The sequence below is a fragment of the Zootoca vivipara genome, chromosome 2 (genome assembly GCF_965207765.1).
Source record: "Zootoca vivipara chromosome 2, rZooViv2.hap1.1, whole genome shotgun sequence".
Taxonomy (NCBI): domain Eukaryota; kingdom Metazoa; phylum Chordata; class Lepidosauria; order Squamata; family Lacertidae; genus Zootoca; species Zootoca vivipara.
In genome coordinates, this window is record NC_142584.1 from 76,246,716 (window position 1) to 76,274,203 (window position 27,488).

The window sequence follows — 27,488 nt, forward strand, 5'->3', positions numbered from 1 at the left end:
CCAAAAGCCAAATCTAGTTAGAATACCTAGAAACCAAAATAGCACCCAAATTTTCAAAAGTGCTTTTGCTGTATCGTAAGCCAGTGGTGCCAAGGGTTACATTTTCTCATGGGAAAATGCTGGAGATGCATGCCAGTGGTAGGCAGGGTAAGAGTCATAGAAGTGGATGAATCAACTCTTACCTTTGTACAGGTTACATTCCAACCATGCAACTACACACGCACCATGCTCCATACAGACAAGCAAGAGGCACTCTCATAATTCAAGGGCAGGGCAGGGCTAGGGCCTGGGGTTGGTCCCGAGGTTTAGATCAAGAGACATGGAGGGCCAGATTTGATTCTTGGGCCTGAGGTTCCCCCACCCTGAATTAAGTCTTCGTTGCTGGGAGTAATTTCCAGATCTTAGTCTATGTTTCCATCCAACAACTGACTTGGGTCAGCTTACTTCTTCATGGCCTCAAGACCACTGCCCCCCCCCCCCGCGGAACTATACAATCTTATAAGGAAATTGAGATGCAATTCATTCACTTTTGTCCAAATATGCTATGTGACAAAAAACACAAAAGTTTGTGACAGACAAAATTCAAAGTCATTTCCAACTTCAGCAGTCTATTTTCTACAAGACACACACTCTATCTATCTATCTATTGTGTGTGTGTGTGTTTGTGCTTACGTGCATTTCACCCGCCTCTATTGTGCTACATAATTTATTTTTAAAGTAAGCAAGGCAAAAAAAAAAATCTGTGAACAGGAGTCTTTATTAAATCATGACCACACTTAATTTACTGCTGATGTTTTTGTCTATATTTTGCTTCTGGAGCATCCTTTGCTAACGTCCAGTAGTAATCAACAAGCAAGCTAGAGTTGGCCCAGGGTCAACGGCTCCACAAACATACAAATAAAACAACAGTATTTTGTGTATTTGATGCATCACCACAGATATGCAAAGCAAAGTTATTACACTGAATGTCTTCTAGAAGAATTGCATGTTGTCAAGCAATTCCTTCATATGGATAGCATAAGCTAGTGGATCAGAAGAGTATTGGTTGCTGATGTGCAGCAACACAGCTTTCAAACTGAGTCTGGAGGAATCGATGAACAAACATCAATTGTCCAGGTTATGTTGTCCCAATGCTTCAATTAGGTTGCTCACATTCTTGTGATTTACAAGGTCACCTCCTGGGAAAAGCATTCCATAAAAGAAGGTGTTTTTGTGCCATGCTGCAGGAGTGTCCATCCTTGTAATTGAGATGCTAAAAGTGCTGATTGAGCTATTGACAGATTAAGATCACAAAAAGGTCATTCAGTTCAGTCTGAGGTCTCAAATGGGGTTGAGTCGAAGAACCAGGTCCTTTAAATAAGGGAATGTTGTCATATTGTTCTCCACATTGAGCTTCCTCATCAGATATGAGTCTTTCACATTCGGTGTCACCATAAGTAAAATCCCAATATTCTGGTGGCTTTGGTACTGGAAGCTCATCATTATGTTCAATGGTGCTTACAGCAGATGGCAAATTAGTATATTACAGTCATACCTCAGGTTACAGATGCTTCAGGTTGTGCACCGCGCGAACCTGGAAGTACCCAAATGGGTTACTTTCAGGTTTCGGCGCTCCCGCATGCGCACAAACACTAAGTCACACTTTGTGCATGAGCGCCGAATTGCGACCCGCGCATGCGTAGACGTTGCGGGTTGCAAACATACCTCCCACACGGATCACGTTCGCAACCCAAGCGCCCACTGTATACAGTATGTTTAGACTTTGGCCCAATGCCTAGTATATTTGTCCAGCAGAAATAACAATCTGAATGAAACTATGTTTCTGAAATGTATATTTTAATTCTCTATGCGCACAGCAGAAACACACACTATGGTGATTCTAGCAACATGAGGACAATCAAAGTACTTTGTGGATAAACTTTACTGCACAATGATGTATTTTGATTACTTGATACAGCAACACAACATGCTTGCTAGGTACGGGAGCACTGAACAAAACTTAATCGAGAATGAATCAGGCAGCATCTGTCTCACAACATCAATAGAAACAAGTATAGAAATGTTATAGCTAGTTACAAACATATACAGTACAACCTCTACTTATGATAATAATCCGTTCCAGAGGCCCATCCGCTGGGTGAAACTGGATGCTAGTAGAGGCGCCGTTGTGCATGTGCACATTCGGCGGCAGCACACTTGTGCGCACACGTAGATGGCAGCAGTCACTTGTGCACATGTGCAGATGGCAGAAGCTGCTTCCGCACATGCACAAATCACGGCAAACCTGGTGTTTACTTTCGGGTTTGCCGTGGTTGCAACTTGGAATGTCCATGAGACGAGGCATATGTAAGTCGAGATTCCACTGTATTAGAAACATTGGCTTACAGAGCAATACAATAAGGAGTGTTACCTGTGTGTTAATGTATGCCTGTTACTCAGAAACTGTGAGCAATGAACAAATTATCACAATTCTTTTGTGAGTGGCTCCCCTGAAATTCATGGCTAAATTAGACCCATTAATTTAAAATTATCTAATCTGAGTAAAACGTAGTTGAATACCATCCTTAGTATTTTATAATATTTTATATTAAATCTATAGCTGACTTCAATGTGAGTTGATTCTATTACCGTATATATGTGATTAAAAGGTCCCTGCTAAAAAATATATGCTAGAAATCAATTAAAGTCTCATAACAGTGTCTGGCTCCTACAAGAAAGATTCCCATCCGCATCAATGCTGGAGAATCAACATTTAGAAATGCTGGACTCGCACATATGGACTTGCACACTATATACACACACACACAAAAAAAATTTTTTTGAAAAGAAAATAAGTTCCATGCTAATTCACAATACAATGATTAGCAAATATATAAATAATCATTTTCCTAATAGAAGCACAAGTCTTCTTCAGTAATTTAGTGCTGTTGCTTGCTGAGCACATGTGCACGCATGTGAGAGCAAAGGAAACAAACTGGCTAAACATCTGAACTGAACATGAATTTTGCCTTAGGCAGAACTGCAGAATGAAGCAAAGAATTACTAAAGAAGGCTTTCATATTTTTTTTTTGTATGGTTCTAGAACATTTATGTATACATTTATCCACATTACATGTTTTCCTCATCCTGGTCAATAAATTGGGGAGGAAGCAGATATTGTTCCAATGAACACTCTGAATTGAATTTCAGTAAACCTGTTAAATGCCATCCAACTGGGGATAGCACAGCTGGTGAAGTCCTTATATCAGATTCTGAACAGCTGTAATTGGCACTTTATTCCCAGATCTCAGGACACAGAATGAAAAAGCCATTCTTAGTAAAGCACCCCACCGTACAAAGATAGAAAACTCTACAGAGATTATTGAAGCAACTTTCTGTTCCTGAGCGGTAGATCAATAGTCATCACTCAGAAGGATTTGCTTTGGTAACACATCCTTTGGTCTCAAGTTACAATCCTGCCATATAACCAGTGAGCACCACAACAGTGTTTACAAAGGAAAAAAAATGCTGCTGAAAGGCATTGAAGAACATCTCTGTTGACACAGCTGAGAAACTAGGACTGTATTCCAAAGAAAATCCTAGGCTTGTTCCTTGTGTGTTAGCACCCACACATCAAAAGTATCCCTCCAAACGAATGGAAAGCATATATTCTAAGATATGCCACACAAAATATGCCTTTTATTGTGCCCTCTCTCCTTCATTCATATATTTATTATAACAGGCTAAAAGGGTCACTATATGCCTTTTGGTCACATTATAGGGCAGACATTTTTATTTCTCCTGTTCCTCCTGAAGACTCATTTCTCCACTTCCACAAATATCATTACACCAGCAGGCTTTCCATATCAGCAATCCAGAGACTATTTTGGCTTTAAAATAGATACCATTACTGAACTATGAAACAGGAATTAAGGAGACCAGTGCTTCCTTAGCAGTTAAGAGGGAGGGATGCCATATTCTTACTGAAGGGTGAGGAGAAGGCAAAAGCAGGGAGAACCTGCAAGTGGGTGGAGGTGAGCAGACACCCACCCCAAAACTCTAGACCTTTGTGCATACCTTGGGGATTCATCTACCATTGAGTGTAACTCATTCCCTCTTCCCTTTCCAGTTTCCATATCCTGAAATATCAATTTGCTGTAAGAGAGAAAACTCTACAGGCAGGAAAGCTACACAGATATACGATATACTGTAGTGCACCTCCCCCCTCCCCCAAGTGCTTGCTTCTATTTCACAACTTATTTGTGTTGTAGAAATTTTCAGCTGAATTATTAACAAGAAATGAACTAAATTTCACGGATGAATAAATACATGCCTTTTGTTGCATCACAGTAATTTATTGATTTACATTTAAAAATATAAGAACTGGGGTAGATCAGATGGGCCAAAATGCTCATCTGGTCGAGCATCCTTGTACCCAAGGTGGCCAAGCAGATGCCTCTGGGAAGCCTATGTTTTCTCTCTTGTTCCAGCTACTGTCTGCACGACCGCCTCATAGTACTCTTAACAGCATTAGCCTCAGCACACAGCTTACATCAAAATGACATATCTATTACTCAAATGTACACCTGACACCAAAAATGGGAGCCCCTTTTATAAGCCACCCTCCTCCTGCGTTTATCTCTTTAGAGAAATGCTATGACATTTCACTGCCTCCTCCCAGCTGCATCCAATAATGTGCACTGGGGGTGGAGGACACATAGATGAATTAAGTTGATTTATGCTGTGTTAAACCATTGATCCATCTAGGCCACTACTGTTTACTCTGTAGCCAATAGTTTGAAAAAGGAGTTTCACTGAACTAAAGCAAGTATAAGGCTGGATCAAGACACATTAAACGCGTTGTAAATTTAAACAGGGAAAACAGGTAGAGAAAAATGGGACTCAACAGCATCATCTGGTGGCACAATGTTACATCGCATGTACAATGCATATAAAATCACTTTTTCTCTACCAATCTAGCTGAGTCCTAAATGTAGCCAGTTGCCAGGGTGCAAGACTTCTCTGGCTAACCTGTGGACAGAATTGTTGAGTTACATCATGGAAGAAAGGTAGAATACAGATGTAGATATAAAATAATGAGATACGTTGACTGGGAGAAGTTCTGTAAGGTCAAGCAGAGGTTTTACACCCTTACCATCTCAGATCAACTTAACCAAGGAGGCCAAAAAGTGAACCTATAGCCTTTTGAATACAAAACAATTATTCTACCACTGTGCTATGGAGGGTGGTGGTCGGGTTCTCCAGTGGGTAAAATCACAGTGTGACATCATGTTATGTGTTGCCCTTGACTTGTGGGTTTAGCTTTCGGTGGCAAACAGTATCTCCATAGGCTGTGCTGCATTCACCAGGGTGAATGGTGCACTTTGCAATCAACTACAGAAGCAGCAAATTAAAAAGACACAGTTGCAGGGCCCCCGGGGTGGGAGGGCACTTTAACACAACCCTTACATTTTATCCTGAAGGTTACCATTGGCAATACTTTGACTCAGCAATAGCTCAGACCCTAGAGAAGTGAAACTGGCCAGAGCAGTACCGATAGCAGTTGCTGGCCTCTGAGGATGGGAGAGTCTTTACACGAATTTGGATGGGCAAATTTACCACTTGTGGCCACACTCTACTGACTTTTCAACCCCTGGTTAGCACATCTTATCCTAAAAGGTGTTTGATCTGGACGAGTATTTTCTGGCTGATGACATTTGTTTGTTTTAAAAGAAAGAAAATCCTTCTCAAACTGAACTGTTGTAAGCCCATATGAGTGCTGCTGAGGAAGCGTGAGGCCAGGATATAAATACATTTAGTAAAAAAAAGAATACAATAGTGAGGGTGCTGCAATGAGAAAGGTCTAATAGAAAGGGGTATGACTTCTCATTATTAAGACTCCACTCTGTTTACTAGGGCTTATTAGGTGGCTAAGAGAGAAAAGTGTCATCCTTTTGAAACATTACAAATGTAGTTCCAAGCGTTGGGAAACAATTTTTCAGGTTTGAGAACTCTTGGTCTGCCAGAACCTTCCACAAGGAAAAGGGAGCAATTAAATATCAGCAGCCAATTTCCGGCTTTCACAAAACAGCCGCTGTTACCACCATGAAATACATTATTTATTCATTATTAAGTTATTGAAGTTCTCTAAATTCTCTCATCTTGTGATCTTTGAAACGTTATTTTGTTATTTAAATTAAATTACAGAATTAATAGAAAGAAACGGGTGGAAAGAGGGAAAACCCCTCCCGTTCCCTTCCCATTTTGTCACTGCTCCTGTGTTTTGGCTGGCACTGAGTAGAAGAAGAAGAGTTTGGATTTGGATTTGATATCCCACTTTATCACTACCCGAAGGAGTCTCAAAGAGGCTAACAATCTCCTTTTCCCTCCTCCCCCACAACAAACACTCTGTGAGGTGAGTGAGGCTGAGAGACTTCAGAGAAGTGTGACTAACCCAAGGTTACCCAGCAGCTGCATGTGGAGGAGCGGGGATGGAACCCAGTTCACCAGATTACGAGTCTACTGCTCTTAACCACTACACCTGAGTGAGAGACGAAGGCTCATAAAGTGATGAAGCAGAGACAGCAGGTAGGGAGCAGAGCTTCCTACAAGCACCTGGATCTTGTTGCAAGTGGACAAGGGAAATGCAGGATTCACCTCCCATTAACTCTCATTTGACTCCCAGGGTTTAAGCTTGGAAGAACTCCCATGACATAGCAAGATGCTTTATAAACTGAAATAAAGGTTAAAACATACACCAATGTTTTACATGTTTGGGATTGAACAAAAATATTTTTAGCGGACACTGAAAAGAGTAAAGGCATCTGCCTGATGTCCATAGGCAGGGAGCTGAAGAGTATTGGTGTTGCCACACTGAAAGATTGACATCTTACAAATGTGGAATATTATGTAGCACTTGTAATGGAGAAGAATGCACTGTGCCTTTTAAACAGAAAAGCAGCATTTTAAAGTGCCAATATGATCACTCATTCATGTGTGCCGATATGATCACTCACTCATTCATTCATATGCTGCTATAAGAGCACAGATCTGTAACAGATCAGATGTATGTTGTGCCAGGCAACAACAACATCATAAGATCACCTGGATAATAATAAAAATGATAATTGAATTTTTTCAGTGTAGATGACGGACCATCAACAAAGTAAAATACTGGGGAGTGACCACAGTGGTACCCCGGCTACAGACGCTTCAGGTTACAGACTCCACTAACCCAGAAATAGTACCTCGGGTTAAGAACTTTGCTTCAGAATGAGAAGAGAAATCATGCTTTGGCGACGCGGCGGCAGCAGGAGGCCCCATTAGCTAAAGTGGTGCTTCAGGTTGAGAACAGTTTCAGGTTAAGAATGGACCTCCAGAATGAATTATGTTCTTAACCCGAGGTACCACTGTAGTTCGATAATTGCAACAAATTAAAGCAAGTGTCAGTTATAAAAATAGGGGAAGGCAGATATAAAAACACGTGGTTAGAAGGTAACTGGACCTATTAGAGGATCTCAGGCTGTGGCAGCATATTCTGGAAGAGCCTCAGAAGTGGTCAGTTTTGCATTGCCTAGGAAGCTGAAGCCCTTCCCCACCAACATGGTGATACTCTCCGAAGGAAAGTCTCTTATAAGATACGAACTTAAAAGTTCAAAGAATACAGGTAAATTGATCTATACACAATCACTTTCATATGTCACGTTTTATTTGAAGCAATAAAATGTGTTTAATGAGCTGGGCAAGTCTCTGCTTTCACTATGCATTCCCATAAAAAATTTAATGGAGTTTGGTCTTGTGTGCTTTAGAATATATTTCTGCAAAAACAAAATGTAAATAGACTTTCTCAGACACATGCTTTCATAATTATTTTTTAGTGTAAGGATACAGGAGAGAGTGATATATCACAGCTCTTCATAGAATACAAGCAGTGAGAAGTTTTATTTGAATAACTTGCAAACATATCTAGGGTGACCCTGAAATAATCTCCAGCTTCACTGCCCAATTTATAGGCAGAAAAATGGGGAGGGAGGGTAGATTTTTCAATCCATATGGAGTGGAAATTGCTTGCATCCCAGGCATGTAGGAAATGAGCTTTTCCATGACAAATCTCTCCCTATTGCCAGGGAGCCGGCTACTCCTTTCATCCCTACATTTTGTGCTCAAAGTTCACAAGAAAATTCTTAGCTCAGCATTAAAAATATATTACGCGTATTCACATATATGCACAGCACGATAGATAGATAGATGATAGATAGATAGATAGATAGATAGATAGATAGATAGATAGATAGATAGATAGATAGATTCATACATGGAAATGGTGGGAGACAGCTGGAGAGTCCTTGTGACTCGCAATGAGATCATCCCCAGAGCCTGAAGAGGATGCCAATGAGAGCAGAGGAAGCCCCAAAGAGACCCAAGTTGCAGCAGGATTTTGTTTAGGCTGCTCAGCCTCTCCACCTAACAGCTGGCACGTGGAGTAGCACAACAGCAGCAGCAGCCATCGCCTTCCCTCGCATCCTCCAGCCAGCCTCAGAAGCTTAGCTTTAACTCTAGGTATTTTGGTCTGGATTGGAGAGAGAGCAGGAGAGAGTGCTGAAGAGCAGGGGAAATAGGCATTTAAAGGCTTTTTAGAGGATGCTCCCCACTTTACAAAATTTCACTTATGCAAGCAGTATCCTATATAATAAAGTCCAAGTGTCTCTGCATCCAGTCCCTGTGCTCGTGGGATTGCGCTACTGCGCATGTGCCCCATGGACAGCCGTTGGGACTTGGAACGCAGAGACACTTGGACGACGATGATGCGACTGCCGCCGCCGTGCCCACGACGCCCCCGCCGCCCGACGAGGAGGAGCCCGGTCCGGCTCCCGCAGCTGCTGTCGCCCCGGAGCCCGATGCCACCATCTTGGTCCACCACTGCCTCCTCCTCCGCCTCCTCACAACCCTCCCTGGCCCGTGAGAGGAGCGGCGGGGCCGCGGCCTTCCCTCCCTCTCTGCGCTCAGCTGCGGGGCACGACAGGAGAGCGAGTTTGTTTACTTGCGTTCCCGGCATGCCCCACGGCTAAGCGCAGAGAGGGAGGGAAGGCCGCGGCCCCGCCGCTCCTCTCACATATGTTCTAGTGCCCGTTTATTTAACGGGCTCAATGACACTAGTTATCCATATTCACCTCAGATTTTCTCGTAGGCAAAATGAAGTTCTAGTTTTGAGTTTTTTGTTGCTACACTCGACAGCATCAGAATGTTACGACAGATACTGCCTCTAATGGTTACGATGGATTTAGCATTAAATTGGGACAAAATGCATAGAAGCAAAATTCCATCATTCTCACTGAAAAATTCTTGCTGTGTGCAAGGCCTGCCTGGGAGCTGAGTGTCCAGCGTCAAAGGGGATCCTTTCCACCATGCAGGCCTGGTGGTGCCCACTGCTGCCTCCCAAGGTCAGTAAGGTGCTGGCCTCACATTCACCTTTGGCCAGTCTCCACCAGGCCACAAAGGTGGGGGCATCCTCTTCCCAGGCACCTCTCTTTGGACCGGGGTTGGTGTCTCAGAGACCAGGAGTGATGGTGGCGGCTGCCCAGAGTACTCCCAAGGATTGGGGAGAGGAGGCTAAGGGCACACTTCACAAGGCAGGGTGTTCAAAAATGGGTGAGGGGCTGCTGGCTCTCCAGGCAAGGGTGATAGAACTGGGCTTCTGAGGCACAGAGAGTATTTCCCCACAGGGGAGCAGCAGAACGAATGTAGTTGGCCAAGGGAGCCATGGACTCAAAAAGGTTGAAAACCTCTGGACTATGGGGTTATCATCCTCGAGACCCTAAGCCAATCATGGCATGGGAGGAGGAAACAGCCAGGCAGGAGAAAACCTGACCATTTACCTGGCAGTCAGGGCCCAGCTACGGAAGTAGCTAGGTGTACTTTGGAGTTTGTCAGGCAGGATAAACCTCTTTAATTTTCCCAGGTGGAGGGAAAGGATGTAGAAAGGGGCTACAGGTGTTTTATAGCAGGAGTAAAAAGCAGATAGCCATTCTAGGAAGCAATTGTTTTAATAGAAACAGTTCTATTGTGGAGAATTACAAGTTCTTGTTTAAACCTGAAACAAGTGTTTCTGAAATGAAATAAGTGCTGTGCCTTTATTTGTAAAATGATCAAGCTTTATCCCTCTTTGAATGCTTGCTAATAAGAATAGTTTCCATTTTCATTGTGCCCCCGCTTTAAAAAATATCTAGTTCAGGGAACAAGTTGTCAAATGAAGCCTATTATCAACAGTCCTAGCTGTGGGTTTATATTACACGCCACCACATACAGAGAACCCTGAATTCTTGGCTGTTGTTGACAGGGAGAGGCAAGGGTTAAATCGCCCCAGACTCATTCATGTTGCTCCGTTTCCCATCTTCACTGAGGGAGTGTGTCACAGCATGATACAGTGGAAGTAAACTAATCGCCTTTAAATCTCCCATCGAAAGCCATGTGATTTAAAAGTATTTCACCTTAACTGGATTGTGATATCATTCTGATATTAGAAATTACAAATCAACATTGCTGGTATAATTTACTTGAATGCTTAAAAGTTCAGAATAAGAATATACTTTTGGAAGCTATTTTGTATGTACTGCTTTTATGCTTAATAAAGCATCTATTCAGCTGAAAGACCTCTCATTTCACATTCTTTCTGTTCTACAAAGTACAAATATGGTTGCTTACGAAGCATTTTGTACGGGGTCAGTTCTGTGGAACCAAAGCACGTCTTTTTATCATTAGCTTGTTAACACTTTGATATAGATATTTTGACGAATGTCTACTGAGATAGCCCTGTGTGAAATTACCTAGGGGGACAACTTGAGTCTTCCACTACAGGGTTATTAATATTAATAAATGTTTTGCGTAAAGTGCATGACCTTGCATATCTCCTGCTCTCAAGTGAATTCTCTAATAATAGTATCCCCAAAAATTCAACTCTCATCTCGGTTATGCGATACTGATGTTTATTTCACACATGAATGACCAGATTCTCAAGCAGCATGAAGGTGCCTTCACATTCTTGATTCGCATGCTAAAGAAGTGAAAATGCCTACTCATCTTTTCAGGTGTGCATGCAAGTATTTAATCTACTGAAATATGTTAACAAAAACATGGTTGAAAATTCAAGGTCAAAAGAAAACTAGAAGTTACACACATGCACACACACACACACACAATTTTACTACTACTACTACTACTACAGTGGTACCTCTGTTAATGAACTTAATTCGTTCTGGAGGTCGGTTCTTAACCTGAAACTGTTCTTAACCTGAGGCGCGCTTTCGCTAATGGGGCCTCTAGCCAGCGCGTGACTTCTGCTTGCATCCCGGGGCAAAGTTCGCTACCCGGAACACCTACTTCTGGGTTAGTGGCGCTCGTTACCCAAAATGTTCATAAGGAGGACAATACGTAACCCGAGGTTCCACTGTGCTACTAATTTAGGGTACCAAGAAACCCAAATTTAGTAGTGAAACCAGGAACATCTTTCATATCTTTTCTTTGTGTTGAAGTTTATTACAGTATAGCATAAATTATTTACTTGATTTATTTATTTAATTTATCACGGGCATTAAGAACAGGTTATTAAGACTTTCCATATCAAAGAAAAACAAGCAAAGAAATAAAATAGACTCAAAGCACATATACCTATATGTTTTGTTGCAGCAAATATAGGAGCAAAACAGGTAACTAACAAAATATGCTTTAAATATACAGTTCATAACACATGAACAAATAAGCACTAAGCGAAGCATTCAGGAAAACATCAAAGAAGTAATCAACTACCCAAGCGTAAAGAGGAAGAAAAAATAATTTAATTCGCCTCTAATATCACTCCATAAAGCCACATGGTTTGATGAAGAAAGCCCATCATGTTTTTTGACAGACCCATATTTAATAGAACAAAACCATTTCAAATAAAACCTTTTTATTTCTTGAATCCTTTCTTCATTCAGCTGACAAGTTATTTTTTTCATAAATGCCACCAACCAAATCTGAGATTACCACCCTTCCAAGCCAATTAGCTGTTACAAATTTCGAATTTCAGGCTACCACCATATGGACCCCAATAAAAATGGAAAACATTAACTCCTTTTTGTCTCCATAATTGATAATGGACAACAGTGCCATAAGTGGATCTCGTGCCAACATCTCTCCTGTAATCAATTGAAAACCTTATTCCAAACCTTATAAATCCCTGGGCAAGTCTGCCTGATATGATAAAATATACCCTGCCCTCCACAGCTTGTCCATTAATTTGGGCTGGTACTTTGAGTTATCCTACTCAGAATGTAAGGAGTCAGATACGAGCTATGATGAGAAAATTGCCAGCTTGACATTCATCACGGAGAAGGCAAACATAATTCCAATGTAAAGAAGGAAGGAATGTGGCAGGTATGTGATATTGTTCAGATGATTTAACAGGCTCTTCAGAAGGAGATTCACTGTGACACATAGGAAAATTGGCAAATTACTTGCAGATAGACTCACATGCTGCTTATTTCTTGCAGACTTGTAGGTTCAACTGAAGTTGCTATGCATACCTTTCTAGTAGCATAATCAGTCCCTCATGAGTATATCTACCTCATCAATTTGGCAGCCCAGGGGATTCTCATAGGCAGGAGGAGCCAGCAACATGGGACGACACTGGTCTCTCGACAGCAGGGTTGCCAGTTGCTGAGATGATGCAAGGTAGTGTGGTGGCAAGTTCACAAGCACACCAGTGGAAGTACTGGGTTGGTTCTGCCAGTGTACCTGAGCAATCCAAGCCTTGCTGCTGTTCTCCCCTAGCTAGGACTTATATATCTTGTTTGATCCTTAATTAGACACCTATAGTGTTTGGATGTCAGAATAGTGGACTAGGTTAGATATAGCTTTTATATTACTGAATAAAAGCCCATAGTAGTAACATTTGAAAATGTATCTTTACTCTATTACTTTCACTCTAGTAATTATTTTATTAGTTAATACCGGTATTCGGCAGCTAGTAAACCGCAAAGAAGGCACACTTAAGAATTGTGGGGTGTTCTTTCTCCTCCCCTTTTAATTAGAGTGTTACAAGTTATTCAACTGATATAGAAGCTATTCTTACAGTACTTTGCATCTCTTTTCTACTCTACATTGGTTCAGAGCCATTAGTTTTCTACTTCCTTTAGAGGAGTTTATATCACGTTAGCCACAATCTAAATAAAATAGCTTGCAATCAAGCCTTCCCTATTTCCCTGCCTTTGCTCAGAAGCAGCAACATGATCTTTGCCCTTAATAAGTGACTTAATTATCACTCTGCTAAACTGCATACTTATTAAATACCCCTAGTACCATCTCACACTGATAATGACTGTGAGAGGAAAGCAATGAATGATGGCAAATATACAATGCAGCAGAAGAGCCTATGAATATTAAGTATCTGCGTGATATATAGAAATGGAAATAATAATGTGCCTCTCACACTCATGGACATTTAAATTCTTTTTAAAGATCTTACTGATAAATTTTAAATTGGGATATCTGTTGCAGAACACAGAAAACACATTCTCTGGTATAAAACAACCTGAAGTTTGCATTATTAAGTCTATATTGAGAAAAATATCCTAAGTCTGCCATTTTAAGCATGTTGATTGGAACTTAGTTGGGCTCATTTCTGAATAAACATCCATAGCCTCAGACAATTTGCTAATTTAATCTATCTGCAAGTATGACACTAAGGATTGAAATAACTTTTATCATAGAATCATAGAATACCATTTATATATATTTACAGCGGTAAAACAGGATGTACTAAAACATATGAAACACCCTTTGACTCCACAGATAACAGCACTATGTACAGAAGAAAGGATTCCTCCTGTCATCTGAATTGTAATGTTAGAAGGTAAGTTAGCAGCTTCCACTTAATATCAAGGACCTATACAATATATGTCAAGAGCCAAGCATCAGGACAGTTTAAAGCTGTTATTTCTAGAAATTGGTGGTTAGAGTTTTCAATATACATTATAGATTATTAGCCAGATTAGCTAAATACAGTATTTAAGGTACCAATCCAGCCACAGTTGAACAATTCAAGTCCAACTGAACATTTCAGTGGAACGAACGGAAACACACCAACTGAAGCACAGAGATCGGTGATATTTAAGGATGCTTAGCTTTGGCTGGACAAGTTCATTTATATTTAAAAACACACATAAACTTATTTTAGCTCCAAGATGCTACAGCATATGAAGAGGTACATACATTTAGGTTTAAATAGTGCATTGCATGACTGACATAATGATGGTTATGGGTTTGAACACAGAGCATACCAAATATTAAATTGTTTTTGTTTACCTAAAGCTATGCTTTATGAATTAAAAGTCCATATATTAATATATTTTATAATGTCCAACTATGTTTAAATCAACTTTTTTTAAAAAAAATGCTGAAATTGTGTTAATATAAGTTTCCATTACTCCTTATCCAATAATCTAGGTAAGTAATTCACCCTATCTACAGAATATTCTTAGAGTAATGATAAACCAATATAAAATAAATTAATACCATAAATGTTTCACCGAGACTACACACCTGCCCCAACAGGTAAGCATATGATTATTGCTTTTACAAAGCAATTTTAATATAAAAATGTAACTAACCCATGGAAATGGTATATGCATGTTTTAAAACTCAAGTAAAAGAAAGAAAACCTGAGACCATTCAAAATATAGAAATTGCCAGCCAACACATAGCATTTGTAAGATTTGTTAAATGTGAAAAGGTTCAAAACAAGAATTAATCATAGCTAAAGTCACATACTGGAACAACCAAGTTCAGACTGCATCTACCACAAACTGCAATAATAAAAGAGCTAATTATAGTCTCATTGGAAATAAAAGAATCTATATGGGAGAAGCAGATACAAAAGTACCTAACTGGATACATGGAAAAACAAGTTGGTATCAGGTGACAATTCTTACAGTTTAAATAACAAGGTGGTCTCTAGAAGAGAGCCAAACGTGCAAAGATTTACAGTTGTGGCAACACACCAACACATATCTTTAGCTGGAAATGAAAGCATTCAAATCTCTCAAGCATATGTATTTTGGAAAATACTTTCTAAAAAGCTAATGTTTTTTTAAGGCAGCAGGCAATTCAAATCTAATCTAATCTTGTAAGAAATTAATTTTACATGTAATTGCATGTGAAGCACACCTGTCTGTGGATGTTGACCCTAAACCAACGAGATCTTAGAAAGTTGGAGAATCTTGGCTTCCTTCAAGTACAGAAAACCTCCTTACATGCAATGTTATATGTTATTTTAGTTATTCCTAACTTCAGAAAAGAAAACTTTGGCATGTTTAAGAAAACAGAGGTGTCTAATTTTACAATTACAGCATTAAAGTGTAAAAAAAAATTAGATACTGTAAAGTACAGCTTTTTTAATGAATTGTTTTATCCATGATGGTTCTATCAAGCCAAAAGGCAGCACATGTGTTTGTAATAATAAAATAGTTCAAGAGACACTGTACAGATACATACCTGATGCTTCTTGAACTTTCACCTTCAGACCTGTAAAATAAATTGTAAAAATCAGATTACCAATTTGAACTCCCCAGCAGAAGTTGGTGTCTCTCACTATATTTATTCACTAGCAGATTTTGATGATATTTATTCACTAGTACGTTTTGACCTTGAAGCTGTTACTAATGAGAGGTGTGAAGCTACCTTCACTACAGTAGCAAGCAAGGGAAAAATAACAATAGTCTAATGTGTGGTCTAGAAAGACTAGTTGGAATGGGATGTACATTTGAATGAATAGCCAATTAAAACCAATGCAGTGTACATGGGCGTACCCAGCGCGGGGCAGGGGGGCAGCTGCCCCCTAGAAGCAGGGCCGTGGGCGAGAGCGCGGCTGCCGGTGGGCAGAGGCGGAGGTGGAGCACAGCCCGGCAGAGCGCGAGTTTGTCATTCCCGCCCACCGCACCGCGCCCTCCCTCCAGCTCCCCGTCATGCCCTCCGGCAAGGCCAAGCGCGGTGGGGAACTAGAGAGCGTGGCACGAACGCCGAACTCGCGCTCAGCTGGGCTGTGCTCCGCCTCCACCTCTGCCCACAAGCCCCTCCTGGCAGCGCCGCTCTCGCCCACGGCTGTGCGCTCCGCCGGGGTCCTGGCCATAGTGCACCAGGGGCAGCCCAGTGGGCCAGAGCAAGCTCCCTGGCTGCGTGCTGTCAGCGGAGCCCCGGCGCCTCCGACTGCAAAAAGCTTCGCGGCACCTAGGTGAGACCGGAGTCAGTTTCACCTGGGCTCCATAGCCCCGCCCACATTCCCACTGTGGCCCCTCCCCTCCCGTGCCTTGGCCCTGCCCCTTGCACCCCTATTTTTAATCCTGGGTACGCCCCTGGCAGTGTAGACTGCCAGTATCCACACAACTGAATGCAAATGAGTGGCAATTTGTGCTGGAATGCAATATTTCACAGGGCTGGGGTACCCTTCTGAGCTTCAGAGTCAAATTACCACATGAGGAACCTTATGGGGACCACATAACAGAAACTGTCAGGTCCAGAGACAAAACGGGCAAGGCAGTAGGTGCTACTCTTCCTTTGCAGAGTAGGCTACATCTAGCTAAAGGTTTCTGCACACATCCCTCTCCATTCAGAAAAGAAAGGGAAATCACTGCAGTTCAAGAACACATTTCAGTAAAACAAAAAACACTTGCAGGGTTGTGGAGCACAGTCAGTGAGGGATGTGGACAAGGGAGAAGGATCACAACTGGGGGGAATGTTCACCCCCCCTTTTTTTTAGAAAGAGCCAATGTATCCATATGTGCGTGTGTGTGCGTGTGCGGGGATATGCGTACGCTTTGCCATCACAAATTAGCTTCACAAATGCCAGCCACTTGTGCTCTCAATACTGACCATGACTGCAGTGAGGGCAAAAGGTTAAATTCCCTCTGCCTTGCACACCATGGTGCCAATATACCTTGCCCTCCAAATTAAAGAACAATCTTGCAGGCTGGAGTAAACTATATGCCAAGCATCATGTGTAGTTTGTCTCTGATTTATACTTGCCGCTTCTAGTCCAGAGAATATTATGTGGCCAGAAGCCCACTTAATAGCATTGACCTCTATTATGTGATGCTTACACAACTCCTGACCTTTCATTTTTTTGGGGGGGGGGACAGGAGGCAGACATGTTTGGAGGACTCCCTGGTCCTGAATGGGGTATCTGTGCCCCTGAAGGACCAGGTGCGCAGCCTGGGAGTCATTTTGGACTCACAGCTGTCCATGGAGGCACAGGTTAATTCTGTGTCCAGGGCGGCTCCATCTGGTACGCAGGCTGAGACCCTACATGCCCGCAGACTGTCTCGCCAGAGTGGTGCATGCTCTGGTTATCTCCTGCTTGGACTACTGCAATGAGCTCTACGTGGGGCTACCTTTGAAGGTGACCCGGAAACTGCAATTAATCCAGAATGCGGCAGCTAGACTAGTGACTGGGAGTGGCCACCGGGACCACATAACACCAGTCCTGAGAGATCTACACTGGCTCCAGTACGTTTCTGAGCACAATTCAAAGTGTTGGTACTGACCTTTAAAGCCCTAAACGGCCTTGGTCCTGAATACCTGAAGGAGTGTCTCCACCCCCACCATTCACCCCGGACACTGAGATCCAGCACCGAGGGCCTTCTGGCTGTTCCCTCATTGCGAGAAGCCAAGTTGCAGGGAACCAGACAGAGGGCCTTCTCGGTAGTGGAACCCGCGCTGTGGAACGCCCTCCCAGCAGATGTCAAGGCAATAAGTAACTATTTTACTTTTAGCTAAAACACACACACCCCAATTCCAGACAAAGAATACTAGCAGCACATTATACTATCCACATTTGTTTCCTATTCCAGGTTTTAGTATTAAATGGGTTTTTTTAAAAAAACTCCACACATTGTAGAATAAAATATGATCAAATGCATTTAGTGCCAACAAAGTCAAAGCTGGAGTAGTGTTCTTCACTGAATGAACAGTGATGGATACAATAAAATCCAAGGGAAAGCCGATATGATGGTATTTCCATCAAGAAAAATAAAAGGATATTAAATGGCTAGGGTGCAATCCCAAGAAGAATCCCAAAAGACTGACCAGGTTCTGTACATGTGAAGAGAGCTTTTGAGCTTCCTATGTTGCATGTGCCTCTTCATGGATCAATGCCTTGTCGTGGCGAAGGGGCTTGAATAACTCAGAGAAGCTATGAGCTATGCCATGCAGGGCCACCCAAGATGGACAGGTCATAGTGGAGAGTTTTGACTAAACGTGATCCACCTGGAGAAGGAACTGGCAAGCCACTCCAGTATCCCTGCCAAGAAAACTCCATGGACAAAGACAACAGGCATATAAAAGTTATGACGCTGGAAGATGAGCCCCTCAGGTCGGAAGGCGTCCAACATGCTACTGAGGAAGAGCGGAGGACAAGTACGAGTAGATTCAGAGCTGATGAAGCGGCTGGGCCAAAGCCGAAAGGACGCTCAGTTGCGGATATGCCTGGAAGCGAAAGGAAAGTCCGATGCTGTAAAGAAAAATATTGCATAGGAACCTGGAATGTAAGAACCATGAATGGAGGTAAGCTGGACGTGGTCAAAAATGAGATGACAAGAATAAATATCGACATCCTGGGCATCAGTGAACTAAAATGGAAGGGAATGGGCGAATTCAGTTCGGATGACTATCATATCTACTACTGTGGGCAAGAATCCTGTAGCAGAAATGGAGTGGCCCTCATAGTCAACAAAAGAGTGGCAAAAGCTGTAATGGGATGCAATCTCAAAAATGACAGAATGATCTCGATACGAATCCAAGGCAGACCTTTTAACATCACAGTAATCCAAGTTTATGCACCAACTACCGGTGCTGAAGAAAGTGAAATTGACCAATTCTATGAAGACCTACAACACCTTCTAGAAATGACACCAAAGAAGGATGTTCTTCTCATTACAGGGGGCTGGAATGCTAAAGTAGGGAATCAAGAGATAAAAGGAACAACTGGCAAGTTTGGCCTTGGAGTTCAAAATGAAGCAGGGCAAAGGCTAATAGAGTTCTGTCAAGAGAACAAGCTGGTCATCACAAACACTCTCTTCCAACAACACAAGAGACGACTCTACACATGGATATCACCAAATGGACAGCATCGAAATCAGATTGATTATATTCTCTGCAGCCAAAGATGGAGAAGCTCTATACAGTCAGTAAAAACAAGACCTGGAGCTGACTGTAACTCAGATCATCAGCTTCTTATAGCAAAATTCCAGCTTAAACTGAAGAAAGTAGGAAAAACCACTGGGCCAGTAAGATACAATCTGAATCAAATCCCTTATGAATACACAGTGGAAGTGAGGAACAGGTTTAAGGATTTAGATTTGGTGGACAGAGTGCCTGAAGAACTATGGATGGAGGCTCGTAACATTATACAGGAGGCAGCAACGAAAACCATCCCAAGGAAAAGGAAATGCAAGAAAGCAAAATGGCTGTCCAACGAGGCCTTACAAATAGCGGAGGAGAGGAGGCAAGCAAAATGCAAGGGAGATAGGGAAAGATACAGGAAACTGAATGCAGATTTCCAAAAAACAGCAAGGAGAGACAAGAGGGTCTTCTTAAATGAGCAATGCAAAGAAATAGAGGAAAACAATAGAATGGGGAAAACCAGAGATCTGTTCAAGAAAATTGGAGATATGAAAGGAACATTTCGTACAAAGATTACCATAATCAAGGACAAAAGTGGTAAGGACCTAACAGAAGCAGAAGACATCAAGAAGAGGTGGCAAGAATACACAGAGGAATTATACCAGAAAAATATGGAGGTCTCGTACACCTCAGGTAGTGTGGTTGCTGACCTTGAGCCAGACATCTTGGAGAGTGAAGTCAAATGGGCCTTAGAAAGCACTGCTAATAACAAGGCCAGTGGAAGTGATGATATTCCAGCTGAACTATTTAAAATTTTAAAAGATGATGCTGTTAAGGTGCTACACCCAATATGCCAGCAAGTTTGGAAAACTCAGCAATGGCCAGAGGATTGGAGAAGATCAGTCTACATCCCAATTCCAAAGAAGGGCAGTGCCAAAGAATGCTCCAACTACCACACAATTGCGCTCATTTCACACGCTAGCAAGGTTATGCTTAAAATTCTACAAGGCAGGCTTAGGCAGTATGTGGACCGAGAACTCCCAGAAGTGCAAGCTGGATTTCGAAAGGGCAGAGGAACCAGAGACCAAATAGCAAACATGCGCTGGATTATGGAGAAAGCTAGAGAGTTCCAGAAAAACATCTACCTCTGCTTCATTGACTATGCAAAAGCCTTTGACTGTGTCGACCACAGCAAACTATGGCAAGTTCTTAAAGAAATGGGAGTGCCTGATCACCTCATCTGTCTCCTGAGAAATCTCTATGTGGGACAAGAAGCTACAGTTAGAACTGGATATGGAACAACTGATTGGTTCAAAATTGGGAAAGGAGTACGACAAGGTTGTATATTGTCTCCCTGCTTATTTAACTTATATGCAGAATTCATCATGCGAAAGGCTGGACTAGATGAATCCCAAGCCGGAATTAAGATTGCCGGAAGAAATATCAACAACCTCAGATATGCAGATGACACAACCTTGATGGCAGAAAGCGAGGAGGAATTAAAGAACCTTTTAATGAGGGTGAAAGAGGAGAGCGCAAAATATGGTCTGAAGCTCAACATCAAAAAAACCAAGATCATGGCCACTGGTCCCATCACCTCCTGGCAAATAGAAGGGGAAGAAATGGAGGCAGTGAGAGATTTTACTTTCTTGGGCTCCTTGATCACTGCAGATGGTGACAGCAGTCACGAAATTAAAAGACGCCTGCTTCTTTGGAGAAAAGCAATGACAAACCTAGACAGCATCTTAAAAAGCAGAGACATCACCTTGCCGACAAAGGTCCGTATAGTTAAAGCTATGGTTTTCCCAGTAGTGATGTATGGAAGTGAGAGCTGGACCATAAGGAAGGCTGATCGCCGAAGAATTGATGCTTTTGAATTATGGTGCTGGAGGAGACTCTTGAGAGTCCCATGGACTGCAAGAAGATCAAACCTATCCATTCTGAAGGAAATCAGCCCTGAGTGCTCCCTGGAAGGACAGATCGTGAAGCTGAGGCTCCAATACTTTGGCCACCTCATGAGAAGAGAAGAATCCTTGGAAAAGACCCTGATGTTGGGAAAGATTGAGGGCACTAGGAGAAGGGGACGACAGAGGACAAGATGGTTGGACAGTGTTCTCGAAGCTACGAACATGAGTTTGACCAAACTGCGGGAGGCAGTGCAAGACAGGAGTGCCTGGCGTGCTATGGTCCATGGGGTCACGAAGAGTCGGACACGACTAAACGACTAAACAACAACAACAACATGTTGCATGTGAATCTCAATTTAAAAGTGATGCAGGGGGGGAGATGAAGGATGCTTTTGGATGCTTCTGAATCACATAATCTCCTTTCCGCTCTTATGTTCATGAGCTTTTTTTAAAAGAATGTGGAGATTAATGCCATTCACACACATACAAAATTCAATGTTACTAAGTAAAAAGAGAACACTGATGTAGACTTTTGACAGATTCAGGCAAATGATCTTATATATTCTCCACTGAATGTTCATCTTATTCATGAAATATTAAAACTGTATACATTACTAGAGTCACAGGCATGTATCTGTGCCTTCAGACTTTTGAAGATAGGATGATAAACATTTATTGATTTTTATTTTTTCGCTTCTACATTTTTTCCTTGCAGAAGCATCAGCCATTAAAAATGAGATTTGATAGCAAAATGATATCGCATATAAAGGAAAAAATACATGGATTTCATTTAAAAACAAACAAACAATTTTTAGACAGTATACTCTTCAGAATATTAGGAGGAAAGGATGTTCTATTTTTCCTCCTTAGGAAATATACTTAGCATTTCACTCCAGTAGCATAAAGCTCCCTTCCCTACTATTGTCTTAGAGCCAACACGCACTACAATTCTGGTATGCAATCTTTGACTACAGCAACTGCTCAAACCAGTTTAGTTTATTTCTAAGTTTATATCCTACCCTGCAAAGGACAATCAGGATTCCCAGGGCAGTAGGACTGGATGTCACAACAAACTGTACAAGTGGGAGGAATAGGCAAATTAAAAATGCAAGCTTAAGATGGAGAATGTGATATATGAGAGATCAGTCATTGGGATACCATTATTACTATTTTTTAAAATAGATTTTGCTGTGGGTACAAACGATACATTTCTGCACCTTTTCAAAACGTAATGGATTTTGGATCCCTAAGATTATCTTCCTGCCAAATGGCCTTGTGGACTAAATGATAAGCATCTTAAGGGCAAGACTATCTCATAAAATCTCTTTGTGCAGAGCACCATATGTATCAAAAACAAGTGCTTCAAGATGCAATGATACTTTTGAGCAATTATTGAAAGCCAGACTGTTCTTGAAGCACACCTCTATCTAAGCAGCTCTAGGTCTGGGTGAGAAAATGTCTTAAAGCCCTAGGCATACTACTTTTGATTCCATCACTTTGAATCTAGTCGATCCTGCTCTAAGGGGAAGTTGGAATGTCAAGGCCTGCACCAGAATATTTGGTCCTAGAGCAGAACTAAACATGTTGCTAACATGGTTCTTGCTTAAGTGCAAGATTATTCTTTCACTAATAATGTGCGGGCCACACCTAGATCAGGGCACTGGCAGTGTAGGGGTCTTGAACCATTTGCATGCCTCTGTGATTCTTATCTGAGTTGGCCCCTCTGCAGCTGCTATTGGCATGGTGGAAAATATATCCCATTGAACTGAATTAGAGATGTTTTTCTTTCTTGTGCTAATAGCAGGCACAGGAAGCCCAATCTGGATTGGAACCACAGGGGGAAAAGACTTAACACCCTCTGTCCCAATGCCAGGGTGCCAATCTGGATCAGCCCCTTTCCCCTCTGCTGGCTATTTGTGTAAGAAAACTCTTGCACAGGAATGGCATAATGTAAACTTTGAGCCCTAGCTCTGTTGAAGCCAACTGTCAGCTTGCCCAGAGCTGTCCATGGTCCTGTAGAAACTGTTTCCAACTGAACTCCAGCTATTCTGCGTCTTGCTTTCTGAGTGATGCATTTCATGTTCATGGCTGCAGTTTCTAGCTGTTCATTTCAGTACACACTATTATCTATCTCCTTTTTTTCTGGTCAATACTTTCAGAGCCATTCTTAGTACTCCTCTGAACAGAGCTTAATGTTCAGCAACAAAGCCATATGTAACAAAATCAAGTTTACTCAGTTGGACTATAACCAAGTTTGCAACACGATATAATATTATTGTTAAAGCAACTATAAAGCTATCATTTTTCTCCTAGCAGGGATTTTAGCCCATTTCAAGACGAGATGACTCAAACACAGAACAAAAACAGAATGAAAACAATTGTACCCAACTATGAAGCAGACAACCTTGAAACTAAAATTAAAATTGCTTGAAGTCTGTTGAAGAAAGGATGAAGCAGAAAACCACATATAACATGATATTCACCCTAAATTGTTCAAGAACAAATAGTAACAGGAACAATTCAATTACAGCTAATTTATCTTCCAGAACATTTGCCTTTTCTACATTTTACATCATAAATAAAATAAACTTCTCTTGATTTTACTACTGCAACTTTCTTATCTCTGGTATTCTATTATCTCATCTCAGTCCTCTCATATCTGTCTAGCATGCTACTGCAAAAATTATTCACCTTATGTCTCTCATGTGACATTCACAGGATCCTTGTCCTTATGCCAAAGACCTGGCCTTCTGCCCATGATCTTGATTCCCACAGCTCCACCAAACAATGTCCAAAGGTCTCTGCTCCCTTAAAAGACACCTCTCTTGCTGACCCATATGCTTGGAATCATGTGTTATCTGACAAACACAATGACAACGCTTGTTCAATAAATATTAACATGGCTATGATTTCACTATAGTCCATCCTAAATGTTTTATTTAGCTATTGTTAGGAACTGAATTTAGCGTTTAAATAGTGTTCAGTGAGTGGCACTGCCTAAAGCTAATAACTACAGTTGCATTTGTTTCTGACTCAATATATGGATTGCTTAACCAAGCTTTGCCCTCTAGAGGGTCACGCTTAAACATATCCGTAGAGTAGCAAGTAAATCTGATGGCATTATGCAACACTAATTTTGTTGCTAATGTGCAGTAGTTGCTTTCAAATGGAGACTGAACAGGAAGCTGTGGTTTCCTTTTGGCACTTAAATACTAGCATAGTTTAAGATATTACTAATAGTGAATCATTCAATCTATTCAAGACTAAGAAGATGCTAAGATCACAAACTCCCCCCTCCAAATAACAGAATATGCATTTAAGAGTCAGAAATGAAATTTCCTTGGCCAGTGTCCTGTGTACTCACAGGACTCACAGGAGTATTCCATTTTATGAATGGAACTGGGATGGGTGGCAATTTTAAACAATTTCCCCTTCTCTCTGCAACCACCTGCATCCCCCAATGTGTTCCATATGACTAGCAGCCTCTCGCGAACAGTGTGGAAAGTGGCATGAGGTGCTGCAAGAGAAAGAGACTAATTTGCAAATATTCTAGTGGACACCTCCATTGGATGAAACCATATTCTGTGTAGTGTTATCATTTTTACCCTAGATTGCAACTACAGTACGATATGTATTTTCCCTGTTGAAGTTAGAAGAAACTACCACGTTTCTCCAAAAATAAGACACCGTCTTATATTTATTTTTCCTCAAGAAACACACTATGGCTTATGTTCAGGGGCTGTCTTATTTTTTTATTAAGTATGGTACAGTTTAACCTACAAGGTTAAACTGCCTATCACTATGGCTTATTTTCGGGGTATGGCTTATATTCCTCGAATGCTTAAAAATCCTGCTATGGCTTATTTTATGGCTACGTCTTATTTTCGGAGAAACAGGTTAGACATTGTCTCATCTGTCTTAACACTTTGCTGCATGCTTCCTTTAGGTTTCCTTTAAAATCTTAATATACTAAGAAAAGGAATTGTCACTTTATATTCTTGTGTAACCTTTCAATATGGTTTTGACAGGTTGACAAGGTTCTAGTCCGCAGGGTGCTGGTGTTCTAAAATGACCACACCTTTGATTAAATAGACTATGATTACCACTGGAAGAGAAGTCAGAATTAAAAAAGGGGGGGATGTGGAAGTCTTTACTTGTACAATGTAGTTTATATAATAATAATAATAATAATAATAATAATAATAATAATAATAATAATAATTTATTTATACCCCGCCCATCTGGCTGGGTTTCCCCAGCCACTCTGGGCGGCTTCCAACAGAAACATTAAAATACACTAATTTCTTAAACATTAAAAACCTCCCTAAACAGGGCTGCCTTCAGATGTCTTCTAAAAATCTGGTAGCTGTTTTCCTTTTTGACATCTGATGGGAGGGCGTTCCACAGGGCAGGCGCCACCACCGAGAAGGCCCTCTGCCTGGTTCCCTGCAACTTGGCTTCTCGCAATGAGGGAACCGCCAGAAGGCCCTCGGAGCTGGACCTCAGTGTCCGGGCAGAACGATGGGGGTGGAGATGCTCCTTTAGGTATACTGGACCGAGGCCGTTTAGGGCTTTAAAAGTCAGCACCAACACTTTGAACTGTGCTCGGAAACATACTGGGAGCCAATGTAGATATTTCATGACCGGTGTTATGTGGTCTCAGCGGCCGCTCCCAGTCACCACTCTAGCTGCCGGCAGGTATGGTCTCAGCCTGCGTACCAGGTGGAGCTGATAAGACAGCTGCCCTGGACACAGAATTGACCTGTGCCTCCATGGACAGCTGTGAGTCCAGAATGACTCCCAGGCTGCGCACCTGGTCCTGCCTGATAGGCAGAAGGACCCCTCAAAACATCCAAATAATTATTAGTTTGCACAATTAAACTGCATCATGATCTGCATTGTTTATTCTCAAAACTGTCCGAGCAGACAAATAAAGGAATTAAGACTTTAAGAAGTGTGACAAGAACCTTGGATGGGAGCCTTCTATATTTCAATTTGTAGGTTCAATTTATACTCTCAGTCTCAGGTCTGAAAATTTAAAAGGTTCAGACTTAGACATAATGACTTAACTGCATCAATAATCCATAGGCAATGGATCCGTAGGTGAAGATTAAACAGCACTTTATAATCCATGGCCCAAATCTCTTAAGTGTCAAAGAGCTTTTAGGCTTAAAACAATCAGCAAATTATTTTGCCAAAAGAAATTACCACAGGGATTACTGAAGCGAAGTTGAACATTTAACATGCAAAACCATAGTATAAATTTAACTATTTGAAATGAAAATAATGATTGAACACAAAATTTTAGTTGAACTTTTTAAAAAATATATATACGCATAACATCTGGAGACATATGGCAAGCGAAACCAGAAAAACCCAATAACCTAAGTAACTATAGCCAATTCAGGGGCACTGAAAGAGGGGATTAAACATCCCGTCAGTCCAGCTGGTTGGTTAGCTAAAAAGAAATACGGTACTCCTGGGCAGAATATAGAGTTTATTTACTATATGTGGGAGTTTATACACCAACCAACCAAAACAACCAACCAAAGAATTACGGTAGCTCTGTTGCATGATGCTATATTTGGCAAGCTTGTGATACTGCACTGCAGGGGTGCCTAACCCAGACATAGGCAAACTCGGCCCTACAGATGTTTTGGGACTACAACTCCCATCATCCCTGACCACTGGTCCTGTTAGCTAGGGATGATGGGAGTTGTAGTCCCAAAACATCTGGAGGGCAGAGTTTGCTTGGTTATGCCTGGCCTAACCTATGGTGCTATAAATAGACCTTTATATTTAAGGTCAAAACTTTTCTGGGGTCTCTTTAAGGCCCTTGCTGGACCCAGTGAAGTGCAGTATACTATCATATGCATGTAGCTTAAACAGTCAGCATCAACAATCAGTTATGACTAGTGTTATGGGAATATTTTCATACCTGCTCAAAATCCAGTCAATATTTTCCCAGTGGAATACTTCTATAAACACTATGATGCTTTCTGCATGTAACACAAGCATAATTTAACATGAGCAACATGTGAGCTCACGGAGAGGAGATCGTGGTTACTTTGCTCCCCCACTGGTTGTTCTCTTGCTATACCGTGTGAAACCATGTTTTGACTTACCATATCATCCTAACATGGGCTCACGGTTTAGCTCTCTCCAGACAAACCATAAGCTATATCCAACATTTGTGAAGAAACAGATAAACCACCAGCCCAAGGTTTAGATGACATGCTAAGCCAAGCCAAGCTATGATTTACCATAGTGCAGCACAGTAGCAGAATGACCAGAGGAGGAGCAAAGTGGCCCCAATCCCTTCCTAGGGATTGCACAAATTTTGCTCATGTGTGCTAAGCCAAGGTTGTGCTAAGTCACAGGTATGTGCAAATGAAGTTGATGTTTCTTAGCTGGCATGCAATGTAAAAATTCCTCAAAAGTGGGATAGGACAG

The 27,488-nt window shown here is 41.6% G+C and overlaps 1 protein-coding gene across 8 annotated transcripts in view; it reads right to left on the reverse strand.

The window, feature by feature from the left end:
• The window catches only part of IQSEC1 (IQ motif and Sec7 domain ArfGEF 1), a 321,439-nt gene that overhangs the window by 243,137 nt on the left and 50,814 nt on the right, over positions 1 to 27,488 (reverse strand). For all 8 annotated transcript variants that reach the window (XM_060271459.2, XM_035106282.3, XM_035106281.3 and 5 more), the window contains exon 2: positions 15,508 to 15,537. In XM_060271459.2, coding sequence (XP_060127442.1) covers positions 15,508 to 15,537 — 30 coding nt within the window. The remainder of the gene's footprint in view (positions 1 to 15,507; positions 15,538 to 27,488) is intronic.